The sequence below is a fragment of the Ambystoma mexicanum genome, chromosome 1q, assembly GCF_040938575.1.
Source record: "Ambystoma mexicanum isolate Mex_15411 chromosome 1q, UKY_AmexF1_1, whole genome shotgun sequence".
NCBI lineage: Eukaryota > Metazoa > Chordata > Amphibia > Caudata > Ambystomatidae > Ambystoma > Ambystoma mexicanum.
In genome coordinates this window covers 73921775-73944537 of record NC_090922.1, presented here as the reverse complement: position 1 = coordinate 73944537, position 22763 = coordinate 73921775, and the positions used below count along the sequence as shown (strand labels likewise).

Here is a 22763-nt window from a genome sequence, read left to right as displayed (position 1 = left end):
GTAGAGTGTCCTGAAAAGTGATTTAGAAAAGTTGGCCACTCTATCTCTACACTGTCCACAGTTTACAATTAGAAAACATAACAGCCATGTAGAAAGTCCCACGAAGACCCGTCTGCTTAGTAAATGATCCTCTCAGGAAGGAGCGCGCCCTAGGTCTATATCGGGCTAAGAGGAAAGCTCGCTCACGTGTCAGTTGTCGAGACTTCATTAAGCCGCATGCGCCCACAATCCCGCGAGTTAGATAACCTCGAAGTATTACGTTGTATTGTACGTCCCCTGATGTGGACGCGTTGAAAGGTCCGTTCCTCTAACGAGAACAAGAAGTCACACACAGACTAGACCGCTCTTGATAGAAAGGTGCCCGTATAGATCTTGCTAGTCACCATGAGTTACAGGATTGTGTGGATGGCGGCCGCAGGTTCCAGGGTCCTCAGGCTGCCACTTGCGCCGCTTCTCCTCAGCAGTCGCGGGTGCTTGTCCCGCACGATGGGACCGCGGCAGGTAAGTGTTTGGGCTGTGTCTTTTTGAAGGAGACTGAATTGGCTCTAATGGGAGGTAAGCTGATAGCCCCTTACGTGTGATGTGTGTCACAGACACAGAACACTCAGATATTTCACTAATACCATGTGATATATCAAATAGAGGGGGCTGTGTACCTTCGCTGAGTGTGTGGCACGGAGTGGCCAAGTAGCCCCATGCCATCTATATCACCTTTAAGTGCCCTTGGCTGTTGAGTGAAGTATTGCGCTTTGCGCGACATGTATGCACATGGGGTCAATATCTCATTGTGTAGCCTGCTTTGGACTTTCCTATTTTATATAAGTGGGGCATGAGATCATGATCCTTCAGTGATCACTTATGTTATGTGGCCAATGTCTTTTACTGAGCCATTGCCCTGTGGGATGGAGGTTCTGCTCCTTCAGGCAGTGACCGGGGGTCATTTCCCAAACCCCATGCAGTGCAAAAAACAGGTTTTACAACCTGGCGTAAAAGGTTTATGCCAGGGTGTGCAGCTTTTTTGCAGGTGGAGTGGGTACATGAAACTGGATATGAATTCTATTTTGCATTTCTGATCCACCTGCAAAAAAAGTTCGTTTTGCGAAACGAGACACTTTTACGCTTGCATAAGTATTAGTACAGTAGAGTTACACGGATCCTGCCTGTCTTTTGTAACTGCAAAAAGCAGGTGGATTACAAATGCTGTCTGCCACGCGTAAGTCGCAAACAGCATTTACGCTTTTTTTCAAAATGCAAAAAGGTGAAAAGGCGATTTCCTCAGTTTTGTCACGTTTTCTTAATTGTAAAGGTGCTGAAAAAGCCACTGTCTTGGCCTAATCGAAACACTCTGCTGTCCCTCATGTGTGCCGCCTTTCCTTGGGAGAAGGGGGTGGGCCGCCTATTTAAGGAAAGGGGATAGCAAGAGAATTTAAACCGGTTTACTTTAGATTTTGAGGAGAGACACCAGTGATGATAGATTTCTCAACCAGCAATATGTCAAACTGTATTAAGTTGAGTCCTATAACTTTATTCTTAACACATCTGTTTATTGTAGTTACAAAAGGGCCAACTGGCTCATAAAACCTGAGGTGGACATTAGTCACCTTTTGGGTATCTCGCTCACTTAGTGCTCTGTCTAGCAGTTTACTGTGATTTTATAGGGTTATTTTTTAATTGGATTATATCCCCCGGCACTGGTTTTTGGCAGCATTTGGTCATTGAACCGCCTTCTTCAGGACTAGAAAACTCCCCTGGTATGGGGAGTTTTTAAATTCATAAATGCTGTTTCATAATCTCTATTGGATAAGCACTTAGGAGTGTGATTTTAATCATCTGTAGGGAAGACAATACAAAAGGGAAACAAAGTTTTCTCTGATTTTTCATGAGACTATAGGAGTCAGTTGTGTGACACAACTACATTTTTTGAAGTGAAACTCGCCCATTCATTACTTCTAGCTGGTTTACAAGTTGTATTTAAGGCGGTTTTCTCAGAGTATTGAATACTGTTTCGCACCAGGGTGGGCAAAAGAACATCAATAATAATTTAACAAGGTGTACATCTCTGAGATTCAATAACTGGAGCTTTTCAAGCTATAACTCTGACAAAGACACTAACCAGTTACGTCCAACAGTGAAGAAACCTCAGTGAGTGCCAGAAACCAAGAAAAACCTGTGGACTTCCAGGAGGCCCCCACTACATCTGTCAATGCCCCTTTTTTAGTATGCAGCAGTTAGCAGGATAACTCTCCCTGAATTATACACAGCCGGGCACGGGGCAGGTACACACCCCATAATTACTTGTGGTAAACCTCTTGGATTACCAATTCACTGCAGAACAACTATGAGTCCTTCAAAAGGGTTTGTCATTTGTTCCAACTGCGATGCATGACACATTTCAGACCCGAATAGAACACTGCCAACAGATCAGGAAGATCAGCATTTGGCCGCAATAGACAAATATACCATCCATTTTGAAAAAAAGCACTGTTCAAAAGTCTGGAAAAATTGGAATCCCAAATGAGAACACCATATAACAATTGTACAAGAGTAGATCGGGGGAAGCTATCGCCAGCCTGTTGAATACTGCAATCACTATAAAACCAGCACACAAGGGTGGAGCCATACTAGTTATGAATACCAATGACTACCTTCTAATTGCCAACACTTTGCTCAATGATAGACCCATGTAGCCTGCTACCTGGTGACCCCACACAAATCCTTTGCAGAATCATAGCCCTCTTAGGCAGAAGGGTTTATCAGGAACAATGAAGCAGCATTTCCTACACCTAGAAATCAAAGAATTCCAGATTTTTATGCTCCATCTAACATACATAAAACAATTGACCCTCCCCGATGCCGTCCCATTGTGTCAGGAATAGAATCCATTTTGGAACCATTATCACAATTTTTTCTTTTTCTTCTTCAAAGATAGCTACCAAAAACCAAATTCTACGTTAAGGATTCCACTGCTATGTCCAATTTAGTGAACACAAGTCTTTTCCATGATGCAACTCCATTGTTAGTCACTTTCGACATTGAATCCTTCTACACGAGCATACCGCAGGTGCAGGCGCCGATGGTAATTCAAAGAATTCTGGAAGAGCAAATACCTGATATGGTGATCCCTGACCAGTTTATTTTGCAACTGGCTGAGTTGGCTCTAACCAAGAATTTCTTTGTATTTGATGATCAATTTTACGAGCAGACATCAGGTACAGCAATGGTAGTGACTTTTGCCCTGAGTTTGACAAATGTATACCTTGCAGAATTTAAAAAGGAACGCATAGATTTTAATAATCCGTTTAAAGATCAGCTCCTGGTGTGAGCCATTTACATTGATGACATTGTTGTTATCTTCAAAGGAGACGAATCTTCTTTAACCGACTTTCACACTTGGATTAATGCCCAGAACAGTTATTTGATGTTTATCAGAAATGTTACCAAGAGCGCAATACAGTTTCTGGACCTCTTGATTAAAGGAGAAAACGGAGTCCTCCACAATAGTGTATTAGAAAACCACAGATCGCAATTTCTTGTTGCTCTATACTAGCTATCATCCTCTATACTAGCTACCATCCTCAACACCTCTGGGAGAATTAACCATTTGGCCAATACCCCTGAAACTGCAGGAATTGCTCGAGTCGCGAAGAATATGGCCATCATGCTCAACATCTTGCTTCTAAACTACATTCACGTGGGTACCCAAATAACTGTTGGAACAGTCTTGCTTACAAAAGAGGTAGGAATATACCTTGTGATATTACTCTTCATCAGCACCTGAAGCTTAGAGGAAAGACTGTGGCCTTTTTTGAATGTTGGGTCCAGTCAAACCTGTCCACCAAGATTTGCGCTAAAGAAAATGAAGAATCTTAGAGACTCACTAGTTCATTCCTATTAAGGTGATCAAACCACAGGACTGGACCAATCCACTTTATGGTCCTTGCCGAGGACCAGAGGACACCATCTATGTGGCTCCTGCTTGGTGTGTGAAAAAACGAATCAGAGCTCATCTATTTATATTGGCTGGAAAACTCTTTGGTCCCAAAAACTGCAATTCCAGAAATGTAATATATTTGATTACATGCCGGTGTGGACTACAATATGTTGGCATGACCTCAGAGGCCAGTGAAAAAATGTATAATCCTACACAAATCTTGCATTAGGACCAAAAAGACCCCTGTTCCGCTGGTAGACCATTTTTTTTAAAAACAAAATCACACTGAAGTAGACTTAAAGTGGACCAAACTGGAACAAATCAAACCACCACAGAGGGGAGGTGACATCAACATCAAATTGCTACGTTTGAAACAAAGCTGGATTTTCAAATTTAGAACATACCAAATTGTGCAGAATGAGGGGATTCTGTGGCAACATCTGGCAGTGTTACGTGTGGCTCCATACATTCAACGATCTCCTGGTCTCTGCAGTCAACCATCACACACAGGTTGTGTTCCTTTTGACACCATGGGAAGCATGCTCATTGTCTCCCCATAAATGGAATGGCAGAAATATGCAGAACTTCTATCAGTATCTAGGGGGAGAGCGTATTTTTCTTTTTGACTTGGCGAATTCTGCGGTACGATATGGCAGAACGATTTAAAATATGCAGTAAACCGTGTATTGCACTCATCGCTTTGTACACAACACATCCCTGATTAATATGCACCTGGGAGATGTATAAACATGAATAATATGCTCTTTTAAAGATGTCCCGCAACACTCATCTATGATAAGTACTAGAAATGCATTGGCAGTATGTATATGACGGGGTGACGTCCCCTAAAATACAACTTCTAAACCAGCTAGAGGTAATGAGTGGGTGAGTTTCCATCCACCACTTCCAACAAATGTAGTCGTGTCACACTCTGACTCTTATAGTCTCAAGAAAAAGAGAACTTCTGTTTCTCTTTTATTTTGTCTTCCATACAGATGATTGAAATAATGCTCTCAAGTGCTTATGCGAGAGCGATTATGACACTCCATTTACAAATTTAGAAGCTTCCCATACCAGGGAAGTTTTCCAGTCCGGAAGAAGGCAGTTAAATGACCAAATACTGCTGAAACTGGTTGACTATTGTGTTGGGGATATAATCTAATTAAAAAGACCCCTAAAACATCACTATTGGCTGCTAGAGACAGCACTAAGTGAGCGAGATAACCAGAAGGTGACAGGAATGTCCACCTAGCGTTTTAGGACGCATGTGGCCATCAACGTCAGTACACAGATGTGTTAAGAATAAAGCTATAGGACTCCTTAATACTGTTTTTTAGCGGTGCAAAGCATTGATGACAGATGGTCATTACGATCTTTTTGGCATATTGCATTGTCTAAGATTATTTGGTTAATTCAGCAGTTTACTTTGACAGTTTGCTGTCTTCTCTCCTCTCGGCTAACAGTTACACTTTTTTATCATTTGTAATTTAAACAAAAATGTAATATTGACATAAACAATCAAATGATCTATGCGTGGTTAGAGGTGCAGTAACAAGACCTAGTTCATCTTAAATATTGGTTATTTGTTGCGTTTTATTTTACTGTTCTGTTTAACACATTCACCATTAAGGGATCAACACATTGGGGATCATTCTGAGTTTGGAGGTAGCCATGGCGGTTCCTGCTAAGGGCGGCTGGTAAAACCAGCTTGCCCTGGTGGGACCCGCTAAGGGACCTCGGAATGCGGCGGTAGGGGGTTAACGGCACCGGCATCCTTAACGGTGCCGTTAACCCCTTACCGCCAGGGTCAGAATGACCCCCATTGTTACTTAATCTCCTAAAAACCTCAAACACAAATATTGTAACGTTTTCAGCTCTGGATTCTGTTTTAAAATATCACTTTTCAATGATCAAGGATCACAACAGTAAATATCTATGTCACTGTAGGCAACATAATCTGTACAAATATATGCTGGAAATTGCGCAAGGAATCCTGTGTGCTCACAAAATTGTGCTGAAAAGTTACTTGAACAGTAATCAAAACATGGAAGGTGTTTTGAAAAATATCTTCATGTGCATCAAAGTATGATGCGGTCAAGATTTTAATGTAACAAAATCCATTCGCAGTTAAGAGGAACCAGACATAACTGAAGCCAATGCATTTTGGACTCCATCAACAGGGCAAAATCTATAATCCAAATCTGAAAAACACCAAAGGAGATGAGAGAAATAAAGATTAGTATGAATTGACACACTTACTTTCTATTTTGAAAAAAGTCTCCCTTTTATGCAAAGCAGAACTTAACCGCAGTCTGAAATAAAGTCAAACTGCAGGAAATCGCATGCATTTCCAAGACGTGATGACATCATAATGCAAAGATGAAGCGCTTTATAACTGTAAACAAAAAAACATTACTGGTGTGCTTGTCTTGGTGCATACTGACGAGAACAAGCAATTCTGTACCAGATATTCCATACATCAGTCTCTAATAAAGGAACCTAATCTTAAGAAATGTCCATACAACTTTTTCTATATATGACTTCGAAGTAATGCCGAAAAGATTTGCAAACTTTGATGAACATCATTGCGTTGAAAACGTTATGACGTTGTGGCATAGTTATAACACTTGTAAATTAATCCACAGTTTTGTGCAAAATAGTATTCTGTACAAAAATACATCAAGAATATATATTCTATGCACATGTAATCTCTAATGGATTCCGCAATCATCAAGAACGTATATCCTATCAAGAATGCACATCCTGTATGTGTCAAATTCTGTTAACATAAAAAAATGGTGTCTCTTAGGTAAGATTTTCATAAATGTGATAAATCTTCCTGACCTGTGTCCACCCCAGAACATTTTTCTTGGACTTGATTCTTTTCTCTTGTCCCTAGGTGAGTGTGAATCTTTTTCCACCTAGTCTTTTACTCTTTTTTATGGGTGACCTTTGCATGTCTCTCCATAGTGTGTGTTTGGATTTATAGTTATACACTTTTGGACTTAGGCTGGGTTGCCTCTTTGGGCTTTCCTTTTTAATTTCTCTCATTACCTCTTTGGTAAACTATGTTCCCAGGAAGTAAAGTGGGATTCCCATCCCATTTACATTTTATATAGTGAGATGGCACACCCAACCTTATGTGGAGAGATGCACCCTATCTCCATTCTCACTGACCTGCTAACACTTTTGTTACAATTGCAGGTTATATTGAATGGCTGTGGTCAGTGGAACTACTTTAATCACTTTTTATCATTATTATTCGCAGGCTGTCAAATCAGCTGCAGTACAGGAGGGTCACTATTGTCATGAACCATCGAACTCGCCCCTTCTGGGCCTTCTGGTCCCTGACACGTCGGGGCTTACACTCAGTAATACTACCAACATGGCGGCAAGCTCGGAACGCTGCTCGCCAGTCTTCACGTTCTACGCAGCGTCCTCTATAAAGAAGCCACACCCGCGCGTCCGCGCGTCTCAACGCTAGTACTAGCTGTGATCGGACGTGTGCTCCGAACCTTCTCTAGTGCTACTTACTATTCCCTGGCCCCTGGATTCCCTTCTCCCGACTTCTTTCCTAACTTCCCGGAATCCCTGCGACGCTTCCGCGTGCCCCCCAACTCCTTCTTGAATACTCCCGGAGTTTCCCGTGATCCTGGACATCGAACCTGAACGTAATCTGGAAGCCGAGGACGGCCGAGCAGGCTTATTTAAGTCCCGAACCATACGAAAGAAGACTCCACCTAAAGAGGACATCAGGCAACATAGACAGGTGAGAAGGGGGGAAACCTGTGACAACTATTCTGCTAGAATGGTGGGCTCCTTCTTTTTTCACCATTTCTTGTTTGCTTTTTGTTTCTTGGGTCTTCTGCCGTCCCGCGGGAAAGACCCTGGTTGAAGTTTTGTCTTCAGCAGGAATCTGTTGTATTCCCTGCTGAGCCTCCAGTGTCTGAGAAGGAAGTGAGGGAGGAGTCCAAAGCTCTGCAGTCCTTTGCCTTTCACCTTGCCTGAAAGGAACCCAATCCTACTGGAGAGCTGGCTGTCCTGATTGGATAGCCAGACCACCCCTTTATGTAAACTGCTGGAAGAGTTTGCAGAAGTTGTGCTCTACTTCCTGATGAATACTCCGATCCTAGGGTCTGCTGACAAGTCGACCACTGGAACCAAATCCGAAGAGGAAGATGAAGAAACAACGGCTGTAACCATTTCCAGCAACCAGAGAGTCTGTTGTGTAAACGGTGCCTGAAGTAACCCTTCCTTCCAAGCGGGTCCTGAATGCGATGACTCCTATCCAGAGACTGGTGAGATCTACTAGTCTTGAGAAGACCTGGAAAATGAGCCATCCCTGGACGTGCTGTGACCTTTCTAGGGTGCAAAACGCCAATACCAGGGAACCTCGATTGCAGTGCAACGTCTTCCGATTTTAACTTTGGTGGACTCCTACTGGACCTCCAGAGATGGTATTTGAATCCTTGAAGTCCCCTGACCAGATTAGTGAAGTGAATCCAACCAGCAAAATTAGTTCTTCATCAGGTACCTGTAAAAGGGCGCAAAATTCACAGAGCCGCGAGAAGTTGAGAAGAATCCTTTGTTGGAAGTCTCCCCAATTGATGACTGTCACCAGTTTCCCTTCAGTGTCCATTTCTTCAGTCTCCAGACCGAGAACCCAAGAACAGGGTCCTGTGTCGCTGCATCCTGAAGGCATCCACCCAGAAGCTCTTCCTTTCTGCTGAGGTACTGTGTTGGCTTGGGTGATACTTACCGTAAGTCTTGTGTGAATCCTGTGAGGCTGAGTGGGTGATTCCAGTGTTTAGGAGTTTGCCCATACCGTTCGCCCACGCCTAATGCTGGAATGCATATAGGGAGCCTTCTGTGAAGTCATTAACCACTTTTCAATGAACTCCTTACTTGTCTGAAGAGAGGTCCTCTGTATCCCTGACTTTCCTGCAACTGAACCCTATCCTGACTTGCCTACAGCAGACTCCTAGGCCACTAGTGTGTCCCTCTACTGCCACTGAGAACTCATGCTCTAGAATTGGGGAAGGACAAAAAGAGAATGTTTTCCTAATAGGAAAGCTTCGTCCCCTGCACACTATCTAGAAGGCCAGAGCCTAATGGTAATTAGAGAGCTAGGTGGCATATAAGACAGGTTACCACCCTTAATTAACAAAGATGTAAAAACTTTTTAGGTATCTTAAATATATTCGGAATCTCACCAAAGAATTCAATTTGACAATTTCAAAGATATATTAAAAAACAATACAATTTATTATTCATACAAAAATAGTTGGCCCAACACGTTTCGAGTTGCAAAGACTCTTCATCGGGGGCATGTTTTCTTTATCTATAAGATTTCTATAAAGAAAATAAACATTTTTAATGTAAACAATGTATTAAATAAAAAATTTTCTACAAAAAAAAGCAATCTTCAGAGAACAACTCAATTTTGAAGGCATCTCAGAATTACAGAATGTTACCCAATTTCCTAAATTGTAAACTGTGCAGTACATAGTTTTTATGGGCTTCATAATGTAGAAATTCCCTTATCCATGTATTTATTTCTATGGCTTGTGCATAGTTAAGGCTTCCTAATCTATAACCATCAGGTGAAAGTCTCAGTGTCCTAATTATTTATCTCGCTGGTGCATGAAAATCACCACTCAAGGCTTATGAAGTTAAATGCGCTAAGCCTTATTAATACCAACACAAGGTTAGGTTAGTAGAACATATCATAACAAGTGATTAAGTTACATAATCCCCTAGGATCTGCTTATGTATATAATAAGCTGTTATAAAATCTTACCGCTTTAAAAATAGCCAAGGAAGATAGAATATCTTCAGTGGCCATTGATGGTGTTTGACTTGTGGTTGCTTAACAACGCTTTTCATTTATTCATGGCTTGGAGAGTTTCATAGTCTGGATAGCTAAGGTCAAAATGAGAGAATAGCTATCAAAGTACATAAAAAAAAAATGGTTGCTAATAGTCAGACATAAAAACAAGTGGGAGACACTTGCACATCATGGGTCTTAAAAGTGGTCCAGAAGATGGAATGACCAATCAAGTGTCACTGAATCTCCTTTCTGATTTACAGCTCGTTCTGCAGGACTGTTCATAAACAGTCAGCATCCAAGGAAGATACCCTGTGGAGCCAAGGTGGAAAAGGATAAGTATAAAGTGATTTAAGGGAAGCTGGCAAAAATATATTTTTTGACCTTATTTCAAATTTTAGCTGTATAGCCAAAGGAGAATGGGTACGTGTTCTATTTTGTTTATATACAAAAGGAAAGTGCAAGTTTAAAGGTCGGTGATGGCAAATTAACATACTTTTGTTTCTTTTTAGTAGATCCCTCACGAGGAGCGGCTTCTGGTCAGACTGAAGCTGACGACGCGTCTGCCATTTTGGGACAAGTGTCTTTATATACGATTGTGTTATATGACGTCACTCTCGCATGCGCGAGTGACGTCACTGTCATTTTTTTGGGATGTGTGACGTTTTTCGCGCATGCGCGATCAACGCTGTAATGTTGTGATGGGCAACCGTGGCTCGCAGAGAAGGATGGAGACATTCCTCTCTGTAGGCTATGCCGCTCCTGTATTAATGTGCACTACTGCAATTGGATGTAAAGAAAGCGTGCCGCATTTGGAAATAATTCAAGACTAAGTGACGTCATTCGCGCATGCGCGAGCAACGTCATAAGGGTTTTTACTCATGGGGGAGTGAGAGGCACTAATGTAAATAAACCAGTAATGGTATAGTGTATACCAGAATTTAGCCGGGATCGTCCGTTGATAACCTAACAAAAAATATATATGATGATCTTTGAACAATTGTCTGCCTGATACAGATAGGCAGAAATGGGACCACAACCATAACATTTCACAAATGAAAATGATTATACTGGAAGTACTACACCCACTCCCAAGAGGTGGTGACCTACAAAAACAACTTTCGCAAAGGGAACCATTTTGGATCCAACGACTTGATGCCATGACCCCCCTAGGTATGAACGAAGACTATTACCTTGGACCATTCCTCTAAATAAAATCTACCCCTCCTATTGGCTTAACTAGTAGGGTCTTCACTGCTCTTTTGTTCTTTAATTCTCCCATCAAATAACCTTGTTACCCATATGCTTTACCGGGTCAATATAGGTTGGATTAGAAATCTTGACTAAAACTACCCAATTGTGTTACTGGTTATACTGTCCACTGTCCATATTCTTGTTATTTATCTTTATGAGAATGCTTTTCAGATGCTTTTTACAAAGATTGTACACCCATGATATTGGGATAGCAACAACCCAATGCCCGAGGATTATCAAATAGTCATAGAGTATGAGTCATTTGCATGTAGACCATGTGAAAAAATGTTTAATTATTTATATCCAGAAATCTATTTTTAAACATCCATATACTGGCATGTAATGAGTGATGACCCTAACTGCTACTATGTACGGGACTTAAAACTTACCATTGGGCTAACACCCACACTGTTTTTAGGCATTTCTGCCAGTTTACAACAGACAGACCATTTCTGAACATTCTTATGAACAAGCATGTACCATGTGATGTTTCTAACTATTACTATGTATGATACTTAACTAACTGTTGGGCTAGCGCCCACACTCTTGCAGGCATTTCTGCCTATCTGTATCAGGCAGACAATTGTTCAAAGATCATCATATATTTTTTTTGTTAGGTTATCAACGGAAGATCCCGGCTAAATTCTGGTATACACTATACCATTACTGGTTTATTTACATTAGTGCCTCTCACTCCCCCACGAGTAAAAACCCTTATGACGTTGCTCGCGCATGCGCGAATGATGTCACTTAGTCTTGAATTATTTCCAAATGCGGCCCGCTTTCTTTACATCTAATTGCAGTAGTGCACATTAATACAGGAGCGGCATAGCCTACAGAGAGGAATGTCTCCATCCTTCTCTGCGAACCACGGTTGCCCATCACAACACTACAGCGTTGATCGCGCGTGCGCGAAAAAGTCACACATCTCAAAAAAATGACAGTGACGTCACTCGAGCATGCGCGAGTGATGTCATATGACACAATCGTATATAAAGACACTTGTTGTCCCAAAATGGCAGACGCGTCGTCAGCTTCAGTCCGACCACAAGCCGCTCCTCGTGAGGCATCTACTAAAAAGAAACAAAAGTATGTTAATTTGCCATCACCGACCTTTAAACTTGCACTTTTCTTTTGAATATAAACAAAATAGAACACGTACCCATTCTCCTTTGGCTATAAAGCTAAAATTTGAAATAAGGTCAAAAAATATATTTTTGCCAGTTTACCTTAAATCACTTTATACTTATCCTTCTCCACCTTGGCTCCACAGGGTATCTTCCTTGGATGCTGACTGTTTATGAACAGTCCTGCAGAACGAGCTGTAAATCAGAAAGGAGATTCAGTGACACTTGATTGGTCATTCCATCTTCTGGACCACTTTTAAGACCCATGATGTGTAAGTGTCTCCCACTTGTTTTCATGTCTGACTATCAGCAACCATTTTTTATGTACTTTGATAGCTATTCTCTCATTTTGACCTTAGCTATCCAGACTATGAAACTCTCCAAGCCATGAATAAATGAAAAGCGTTGTTAAGCAACCACAAGTCAAACGCCATCAATGGCCACTGAAGATATTCCATCTACCTTGGCTATTTTTAAAGCGGTAAGATTTTATAACAGCTTATTATATACATAAGCAGATCCCTAGGGGATTATGTAACTTAATCACTTGTTATATGTTCTACTAACCTAACCTTGTGTTGGTATTAATAAGGCTTAGCGCATTTAAGTTCATCAGCCTTAAGTGGTGATTTTCATGCACCAGCGAGATAAATAATTAGGACACTGAGACTTTCACTTGATGGTTATAGATTAGGAAGCCTTAACTATGCACAAGCCATAGAAATAAATACATGGATAAGGGAATTTCTACATTATGAAGTCCATAAAAACGATGTACTGCACAGTACACAACTTCGGAAATTGGGTAACATTCTGTAATTCTGAGATGCCTTTAAAATTGAGTTGTTCTCTGAAGATTGCTTTTTTTTAGTAGAAAATTTTTATTTAATACATTGTTTACATTAAAAAAGTTTATTTTCTTTATAGAAATGTTATAGATGAAGAAAACATGCCCCTGATGAAGAGTCTTTGCAACTCGAAACGCGTTGGGCCAACTATTTTTGTATGAATAATAAATTGTATTGTTTTTGAATATATCTTTGAAATTGTCAAATTGAATTCTTTGGTGAGATTCCGAATATATTTAAGATACCTAAAAAGTTTTTACATCTTTGTTAATTAAGGGTGTTAACCTGTCTTATATGCCACCTAACTCTCTAATTACCATTACGCTCTGGCCTTCTAGATAGTGTGCAGGGGACGAAGCTTTCCTATTAGGAAAACATTCTCTTTTTGTCCTTTATCTCCAGCCTAGGTACCAAGGCTGAGCACCTCTCCCCTGCACCTTGACTTAACCCAACATTTGTTACAATCTCTTGATAAAATGTATACGACTAATACGCAATAAGATTGGGTGTGCTTAGTGTGTTATCCATTTTTTCACTAGAATTAGGGAAGGACTTTGATAAGGCTTCCGTCTTGAAATATATAACAAGTGTTAAATGTACCTACTTGTAAATGAGTTGTTGAATAACTTTGGTTCTGTAATAGAATAAGTTACAAAGTGCCTTTTATGTTGATACTTACCTTAAGTTGCTTGTTACTCCTCTAACAAGTATACACGTTATTTTACTAGCTTTGGATTGCGTTTCACTCTTCTAAAAAGTAATAGTGTTGGAAGTGTTTTATCATCTGTAAAGTGAATGAGTGTAAAAGCTTACCAAAAGGATTTACCCACCTTGAAATACATTGTTCTTCCTGAAAGTGTATAGTTGTTATGCCTTCCCTGAACTGATTTAGAGCACTTCTAAAATGGTCAAGTTCCTACTTGCCTTACACTTTTGAAACGTATCATTGCTTAAACTGACTATTACTGTAATAGAACTAGTTTAATGCGTCTATATACCAATAGGTTATAGTGACCTTGAAAAGCTGTTGCTCTTCAGAAACTGTAATTGGGGTTTGCTTTCTCTGAATTGTTAGTGCACTTGTCTTTGATTCTTTGAGTTGCTTGTAGCCCCTCCAGAAAGTTTGAGTTCCTTTACTAGCTCTGAACTGTGTTTATAAAAGTAATACTGGTAATGTAACTGTATCCTTTCTTGATAGAAAGTTACATGTGTTGCTTTAGGCTTTTAGGCTTTTATATAGCGCTACAAACCCTCAGGTATCTGAGCGCTGCTTATTATTACCCACGGTGTGTGGTGCTCATTTATCGACCTCGGAAGGATGAAAGGCTGAGTTTGGCCCTGCCGGGATTCGAACCTGCGTTAACAGGCTCTGCACGGGTGTCAAAGCGGGCGCTCTACTCGCTGTGCCACTTGACAAGAGATCCTTGTAACAGTGTTCTAATTAAGTGTGTCTTCAACTGAATAGCACTGTATATTCTGACCAATTGGGTCTACTGCCCTTGAATTACTTATTGTAACGAAAGTAAACTGGTTTTATTAATCAAGAATAGCATATTGCCTTTCTGAATGTACAACTTTAGGTTTGACTCCCCTTGAACTGCTGAATGCTGTTCTTAATAGGGGTACACCTTAGTTTGTATACCCTACGTATTGTGTTTAAGGGTGTTCATTAAACTGTATGCAGGTTGGAAAAATGCCAAATCTAAGATGGGAGCAAGCATCGGCCATCAAATGAAAATAAGGCAGTCCTAGTGGTGTCGTGTCAAATAAAAAGGGCCTATACTAGGAAACCTATTGTCAAACCTTACAACCAATACAAAAAAAGGGTGTGGGATGATAGTCAAGAAAAGAGCAGTTAACAAATATGTCAGGATGTGGTAGCGTGGGTCTCCCTTCCCCACATTTTGAGCATGGGGTAAAGTGGGATCTTGGAACACACTACACACTCGTGCATTTCCAGCACGAGTCGACAGGTCTGTTCCAGTTTATCAGAAGCCTCGATGGCCAAGTATCTTACACTCTCAAAGTCTCTTGCCTTTGAGGCTTAATGGATTCAGCAAATAATCAAACATCACACAGTTCACGTTGGGTGAGAATTCTTCACCCCTTGGTCCCACTCTTACTGGCGCTGACCCCTCTTTACTTTCAGCCTCCCTCCTCCGGGTTCACAATGGCTTTTCTTGTTCACGATTTACAAACTGTTCCAGTGGACATCCCTCTTTCCAGTTTCACGTTTGTCAACACACTGTATCTTGGGACTTTAGACCTTGCGCCTCTTCTGGCATCCCTCTTCCGGGTTTTCTCTTGCCAGCTTCACATTCACTTTGCTTTCAAAGATTGCGGGATTCACTTCCCTTTCCTTGTGGCTATGGAGGGATTCACTTTCCGTGCTTTCTTTAAAGTTCTTAGATCAAAGGCTTTCAATTGTACGGGACGTTTGCTTGACCTCCTGTATGACCACTTTGACCTAACTTGGCGGCTCTCCTACGGCCTTCTCATATCTGTAGTTTCGCTCATATGGGGATTGACCAGAGTTTCTCAGAGCAACATCCACATGGTGGATGTCCCCTTTGCAGCTTGTCTCCCTTTAACACTTTTACAGTTCTTTGAACTTAGTTCAATTTGCCACTTTGTGACTTTCATTCTCACCATAGCCCTGCTTTTATCGGCTTTCCCCTTGACTTAAGAGCTGTGATGAACCACTTGGCTTGCCTCTGCTAACTGGAGTCAATGCTGGTACCACGGTAGCAGGAGTTTCCCTCGCTCCCGCTTATCGGCGTTGGCACGCTCCGTGTACCGTTGACAATCTGCTGCAGCACACTTTGCCTATTGTCCTCGGTCTTACTATCTCCTCTGTGAAGGTTTCGCTGGTCTGCATTGGAAGGGGCAAGGTTGTGTTGCTCAATGTCAGCCTCTCGATGTTCACCGTCTTTCTCCTCCTCTTGAACTAGCGGGCCTTCATAGTGGTCTCGTCGTGCGTCTGCCTTGCTCGTACTGTCCTCTCTTGCTGCACCTTTTTATCCCCGTGGGGAAGGGAAAGGGCCGTCGGGTGTGTGTGGTTCTGATCAATTGCCTGATTTTGCCTGACCCTTGTATTTGGACATGTCAGGTAAACAGCTCTGGTGTTAGTCGTTCTCTGGTGTCTCGTGCGAAAGTTTTTGCGTCGGAAAAGGGGGAGAGGCAGTGGTTTTGAATGTCCTAAGTTGTAGGATGGGAAAAAGGTGTTGAAAGAAGGGTATATCGCGTCCCACCCATCGGTGTCTCACTCCCAGAGGACCCCCCCGCCCTCATCCAGGTGATCCTCCCTCACTGGTTCACTACCAGGAACTGGATCCAATAGCGATGGCTGTGTCCTGGCCACCTGGATGACAGATCCCCAGGGACTAGCTAGGGAGACGCTTCCAGGTTTCTCACAGTACTAACCTACAGCCCTCTCTCCCTTCTAAGATGAGCCTGGCTGCCACACACAAGTTCACATTATTTGTCCTTATGTTAAACCGGTGTTCTTTCCAACGTACTTTACATGTTCGGGATGGACTGACCCATATAATAACTGACACAAGGGCAGCATATTGCATAAATCACATTACTGGTGTCAAGTGTTGCATACGTATCTTCTCACTGTATCTTGGATGATGTATAATATTACCTTTGGTAACCAAACTAAAGTCTGTGCGGTGCCTGCGTGGAAAAGTGCCTATTTTCTTGCTTGATTTATTCACTTTCTTAAAGGGATCTGTGTTAACCGGACAGTCTTTAAAATTCGTGCTACGAGTGTAAGCAATAAAAACCTGCCTTCACAAAATAGTTGCTCAACTCTGGGATTGCATGTGAAAATGTTGATTCCAAGATGGCCACCGTAGCTTTAGGACGTGTTTGTGCCTCTCTTCTCCTCCAGAAGCCAACGGGAGCAGCATGAGTTAATTCAACTTTGCTGAAAATGCCGGCATTAGCTGTAAGAACTGAAGCTAAAGACTGAGGATCTTTTGGCAAGAAGAGAGATGAGCTGACTTTGAAGCTGCGTCAAGGATAGAAAGAAGGGGAATCTTCGCTGTGCCCAGCGTGGCCCGCTTACATAGGGCGTGGCGGGGAACATGCTTGGCCCTTGACTCTGCGTTTCCCTTTGTCAGCGAGAGTTCAGATGGGATGGGGTACATCCTACCAGCATGAGTGACACTGTGAGGACGGCAGCAGAAGGTCGGAGATTCAGAACACATTTGAAAGTGTAAGCGGAACGCATCGCAGCAATGTTTCCTTGGGTGAAGTGGAAAACATCAGAAGGTGTGCTGTGCCCCTTTAACTCCGGATCTCAGACGGGGCTGAATGGACTACCAAATCAATGGCAGCAGCAGGTGACATGCCGGCGGGACAGTCTCAAAGCATTGCATGGGGGAATGCTGCTGAAGGTTTCAGCCAAGGAATGCAGCACATGCAAGCTCTACTCTTGCTGTTGGTGTGTGTGAGCCAGACCTTTCTCTCAAGTTCTTTCCCCGGCTCCGTGAGCAGAGGGGACTGCAGCCCTTGCGATCCTCGCAGCCCAAGCAGGAATAAAGAAAGCAGTAAGGCTGTCCTTGCTAGAGTTTCTTGAACCTGCAGATTGTGCAAAAATAGCCTTCTGCGAGCGCTGAGGGAGACTTCACTTTATTTAGCTGTCAGTTTTACATGGCGAATAGAACACTGCTGAACCTGGGACATTATAATTTGAACATTGGGCGAGGACAGCCAACTGTGAGTGCTGCGTTTTTATTTATTTTCTTTTTTTTATTATTATTTTTTTTTAACTTTCATTTGCTTTCCTGTTCGCAAGGACATGAAACACAACACTATAGCTGCTGGAACTCTGTAATAATTGAGTGCCACAGTGACTCTTTTGTTCTCATGTTGGAAGCCCTACTGAGAAAACCTAACCTAGACCCTAACATCCCATCCAACTACAGGCCAATTACCACTGTCCCTTACATCCTAAAGATTTAGACGGAGTGACCTACCTGCAAATCCAGAAGCATTTGGAAGAAAACAACCTCCTAGGCCTTAGACAATCTGGCTTCAGACCTACAGAGACAGCCCTCCTGGACTTAAAAATCCAGATGGACGAGGCAAAGGATAAAGGCAACCTAGCCATCCTCTTGCTGCTTGACCTCTCGGCAGCCTTTGACCTTGTCGACAATCAGATCCTCATGGAACATCTGCCGGCCTGAGATGCCTTCTCTAGCCAGGCGACTGCCTGGGTCCAATCCTTCCTAGTCGACCGAACCACCGGGGGCTGCAGCCCACCCCATCTCCATCCTCTGTGGCGTCCCACAAGGCTCGTGTATCTCGCCGACCTTATACAATATCTTCACAAAGCTATTGTTCGACCGCCTTGATAACCTGGGTGTCACATACACAAACTATGCTGACGATACCCAGGTTCTCATCACCCTATCGGGGTACTATGAAGAGGACGCCTTACGGATCAACAACCTCTCCCTGGAGATCCAAGCCTGGATGGCAGAACATGGCCTATGCCTCAACGACGAGAAAACTGAGCTCCTTCTCGTCGGCTCCCAACCACGGCTAAACAAACTGGACCCCCGCTACACGTCTATCAACATAGATGGTAATCAAATCACTGTGGCCAAAGAAATTAAAACCCTAGGGGTCTATCTAGACTCTCTCACTCAAAAAGCAGGTGAACGCCACAGCCTCCTCCACAGCTTATACAAACAAGCTTATCAATGCCTGCAAACCCTTCCTCTCGCCATCCAGCTGTATCACACTAGCCAGAGCACTAGTCCTCTCAAAAATTGACTACTGTAATACCATCTTTCTTGGCACCTTAGAACATAACCTGAACAAATTGCAGGTCCTGCAGAATAATGCCTTCAGAGCGGCTTTGAGAACCCCACGGCATTCACATCTCCAGCTTCAGACATGATTCCCACTGGCTCCCGGTATGAGACAGGATCACCCTTAGATCCCTCGTTATCGTCCACAAATGCCTATCTAACGAAGCCCCCAGATACCTGGCAGATAAGTTCAACAAATACACCTCAACCAGAACGTTGTACTCTCATTGTCTTTCCATCCCCAAATCCTCACTAAAAAAAGCAGGCGGATCCAGCTTCCCGGTCCTAGCCGCCAAACAATGGAATGCCATACCTTTTGAACCTTAGAGCAGAACCCTCCTTTTGGACCTTCAGAGCAAAAGTGAAGGCCTGGCTCTCCAACAAGAACTCCACCTCTGTCTGACATGCTAACTAATGTACTCTTATCCTATGTCTGCCTATCGACCACCATGTTTCCCGGTCTTTTGCACTTATTGTCATTAGCTTGTATGTCTTTACTATGCTTGTTTGTATTTACTCTGCTGTAACCACCTCTAAGTCTCCAGCGCCCAGTTACCTCAGGGTTCGGCACGCGGTATAAATAAAGAAACTAAACTAAAACTAAACTACTTATTTTTTTTTGCAATTGACCCTATGTAGCACACGTGAGACTACGAGTGCACTGATACACTGTAGTACTGGTAGGCAACATCGGCAAGGGGTGAAGTAGCTGACACTTTAGCTTGAGCGGACTGCTACTAAGGGTGAACTGATTTAATGAACATGTGGATTATTTTGCTGTGTGCTTTCCCCCATGCCCTCTTTTGACTGCATGAAGCCGCAGTGTTATTGGATGTGACGGACCTACATAGTTGGCTGGATGGAAAGTAACCGGATATTGCAGTAATCATCCGTGACGAAAGCAAACGCTGGTAAGTCTGAGGCTTATATGCAGTGGGCAATATCCGAGGGAGGATAAGTTAAGGCCTGATACACTTTAAGCAAAGGATATAGTCTGGGTTGGGCTGAAGTGAACCATGGGCACATAGTTTGAGTTGTGGTGCCCTACATACAGTTTTGCTGCTTGCTAGGACACAAGGCAAACTTCAGACCGTTAGAAGAGGTCACCGATATATGCTCTTCCACTCATTTGGCTTTCTTCAGTGATCAAGGTATCTGTGATACGGAAGAGGTTATAAAATCACCTGTAGTGCTCACTGGTGGTTCTGCTTCCCAAAACGTACTCTCTTGATTTACACCGTCTTATGCCGAGAGGAAGGAAAATGACTGCTTAATCACTCCCTTCTAAGAAATCGCAAACCAAACAAAATCCTTTGCAAAAACTCTGGGGTGCAACGGTTTCGGACGTATCCTCAATAGCTGCTGAGAAGCAATCTGCCCACTCCTATAGTACTGACTCTCAGGAAACGGCAATGGCAGCTGTAAAGGAGGACTTTGCTGCCAGCTTCCATGCCTTTCAAGACAAATTTTCAGCTTCTTTTCAGGCGCAATTTCCATCATTTACGTCGGAAATAAAACAATCACTCTCGGAATTCAGCAAGGACATAGCCAATTTAGGGGAGCGTGTTGAGGCTAATGAACAGGCAATTCTGGTTTTGTTACAAGATAGTAAACAGACAGACATTGCATTGGAGGACCTTCAAAGGGCAAAGCGAAATATTGAACTTCAATATGAAGATCTGGAGAATAGGTCCAGTCGTTTGGACATTATATTGAGAAATCTACCGGAAACAATTTTGGAGAGGTGGTGATTTAGATCTTCGTAGACTTGTTCCCAGGTGAGGCGAATCCTCCAATCTCTATAGATCGAATACATCGAACCGGCCCAAAAAGGAGTGATCCTGGCGCCCGCCCACGGGACGTCCTTGCTTCTTGTACTTCCTATCAATAAAAGGAACAGATACTAAGAACGGCCCGTGAGCAAAGTACGATTACTTATAATGGGAGAGAAGTCCAGCTTTATCAGGATCTCTCCAGATCACTCTCCAGAAAAGGCAAGATATGCGACCAGTTGTCAGAGTATTAAGGGATCGAGGGATCAAATATAGGTGGACCTTTCCTTTTGGAATTTTGTTCTCAATCGATGGTGCTCAACTGAGGATTACGTCCCGAGATGTTGGTTTGACTTGGCTGCAAGTTGAAGTTGAAGATGAGGAGGGGGATGGCGAAACAGCCTCCGGCACTGATCGCTTACAGCAGAGATCCAAAACATCAGAATGGTTGGTGGTGTCGCGCCGAGGGAAAACGCAACAGCAAAATGATTGGAAAGCTCGCTTGAGAGGTCCGACCCCTAAGACACGAACATTGGTAACTGTCGGGGATTTAAGGGTTGATCTTAGGCAGACTTGAATCGCATCTGAAATGGAGGAGGAGAGGCTGCAGAACTTTGTTGGAATCTATGTTAAGGTAACAGATGGGGTTTTAGGATACCCTGCACGTTGTCCTGGTGGTTTAGTGGGTTCATGGCTGAGGCTAGGTGCCCCAGATTTTGTTAGGAACTGTGGCTCATACCAGGAGACTGTAGTTGGGGTTAGTGATTTGCAAGTTGGGGTTAGGGTGGGTGTAACGGGAGGACACAAGCTGGAGGGGAAGAGGTCAAGGGAAAGACCCGTTTGGTTGACATATGCAAATAAGCTGAAGCTCGAGGATTGCGATACTAATAATTTTGTAATTTAATGGGACAGTTTAAATGCCTAACATTGAACATTAGAGGTTTGAACACGCCAGTGAAGCGCAGAAAGCTGGATGCTCTTCTGGGGCGTCACCAACTGGACTTGGTGGCGCTCCAGGAGACGCACATAGGTTTACCGGATAAGCACAAACTGCGGCTTCATCGGTACCCGCTGGTGATGCGGGCAGATTCTATTGGCGAGACAATTGCGCCAGAAGATCGCTTCACAAACTGTCCTAATGATAGATTTCCCAGATGGAGGTACTGTTACTGAAACTCCTCACATCATACCGCAATTTCACACGTTTTATTCAGTTATATCAAACCGAGCACCCAGACGAATAATCTCAGTTAGCTTACTTGCAAACAGTTAATCTTCCCCGGATCTCGGGGAGTGACTGAGATATCCTGGAAAGAGAAATGACTGTTGACTAAGTGCTTAATGTTATTAAATCAATTCCCCTGAATAAATCTCCGGGACCAGACAGTTTTCAGCTTCCTTTTACAAGATCTTTAGTAAGATATTAGCTCCAAAGTTAGTACACCTTTACAACTCCTTCGTTTGCACGAGTAGTATCTCCCCTTTAGTGGAAGAAGCCAAGATCCTACTGATTCCAAAAACAGGTAAAGATCCACATAGGTGCGGTTCATATCGGCCTCTTGCTTTAATAAATCTAGATGCTGAGAATTACTCAAAAACTTTGGCAAATGGATTGGAAGGGCTACTTCCGTTTATTATACATCCGGATCAGTCTGGCTTTATAAGAAACCGGCAGACGCACGACAACATGCCATGTTTTGGAAAAAGTGGCGAATAAAGACATACCTGCGATCCTTTTATCATTAGATGCCGAAAAGTCTGTTGATCGGGTTGAGTGGTCATTCCTTTTTCAGTCCATGGCTTGATGGGGTTTGGCCCACAGTTTACAGCAAGGGTAAAGGTAAATTACAACACTCTGGTGACACGGTTATTAATGGAGAACTTTCACCCCCAATTTTCCTTCAGCGGGGAACAAAGCAGATGCCCTATTGCCCCATGTCATCATTCTTGTATGCCATCGGGCTGGAGCCTTTCTTAGTGAAAATTTGGCAAAATTTAGATAATTATGGGATACAATTTTTGGGGATAGAACATAAAATCATGGCGTATGCAGACGGCATGTTGCTAGTGATTTCATAGCCTACTAGATCATTGCCCGGTATAGAAAGAGAATTGGAACAATATGGCTCAGTTGCAGGTCTGAAGGTTAATTTGGCCAAATTGGAAATATTAAATG

The 22763-nt window shown here is 42.8% G+C and overlaps 1 protein-coding gene across 1 annotated transcript in view; it reads left to right on the top strand.

Moving 5' to 3' along the window:
• Window positions 1–269: 269 nt before the first annotated feature.
• LOC138525055 (mitochondrial inner membrane m-AAA protease component AFG3L1-like) overlaps window positions 270–22763 on the top strand; it is a 587730-nt gene continuing 565236 nt past the window's right edge. The window contains exon 1 of the mRNA XM_069635555.1: window positions 270–501. Coding sequence (XP_069491656.1) covers window positions 385–501 — 117 coding nt within the window. The 5' untranslated portion in view covers window positions 270–384. The remainder of the gene's footprint in view (window positions 502–22763) is intronic.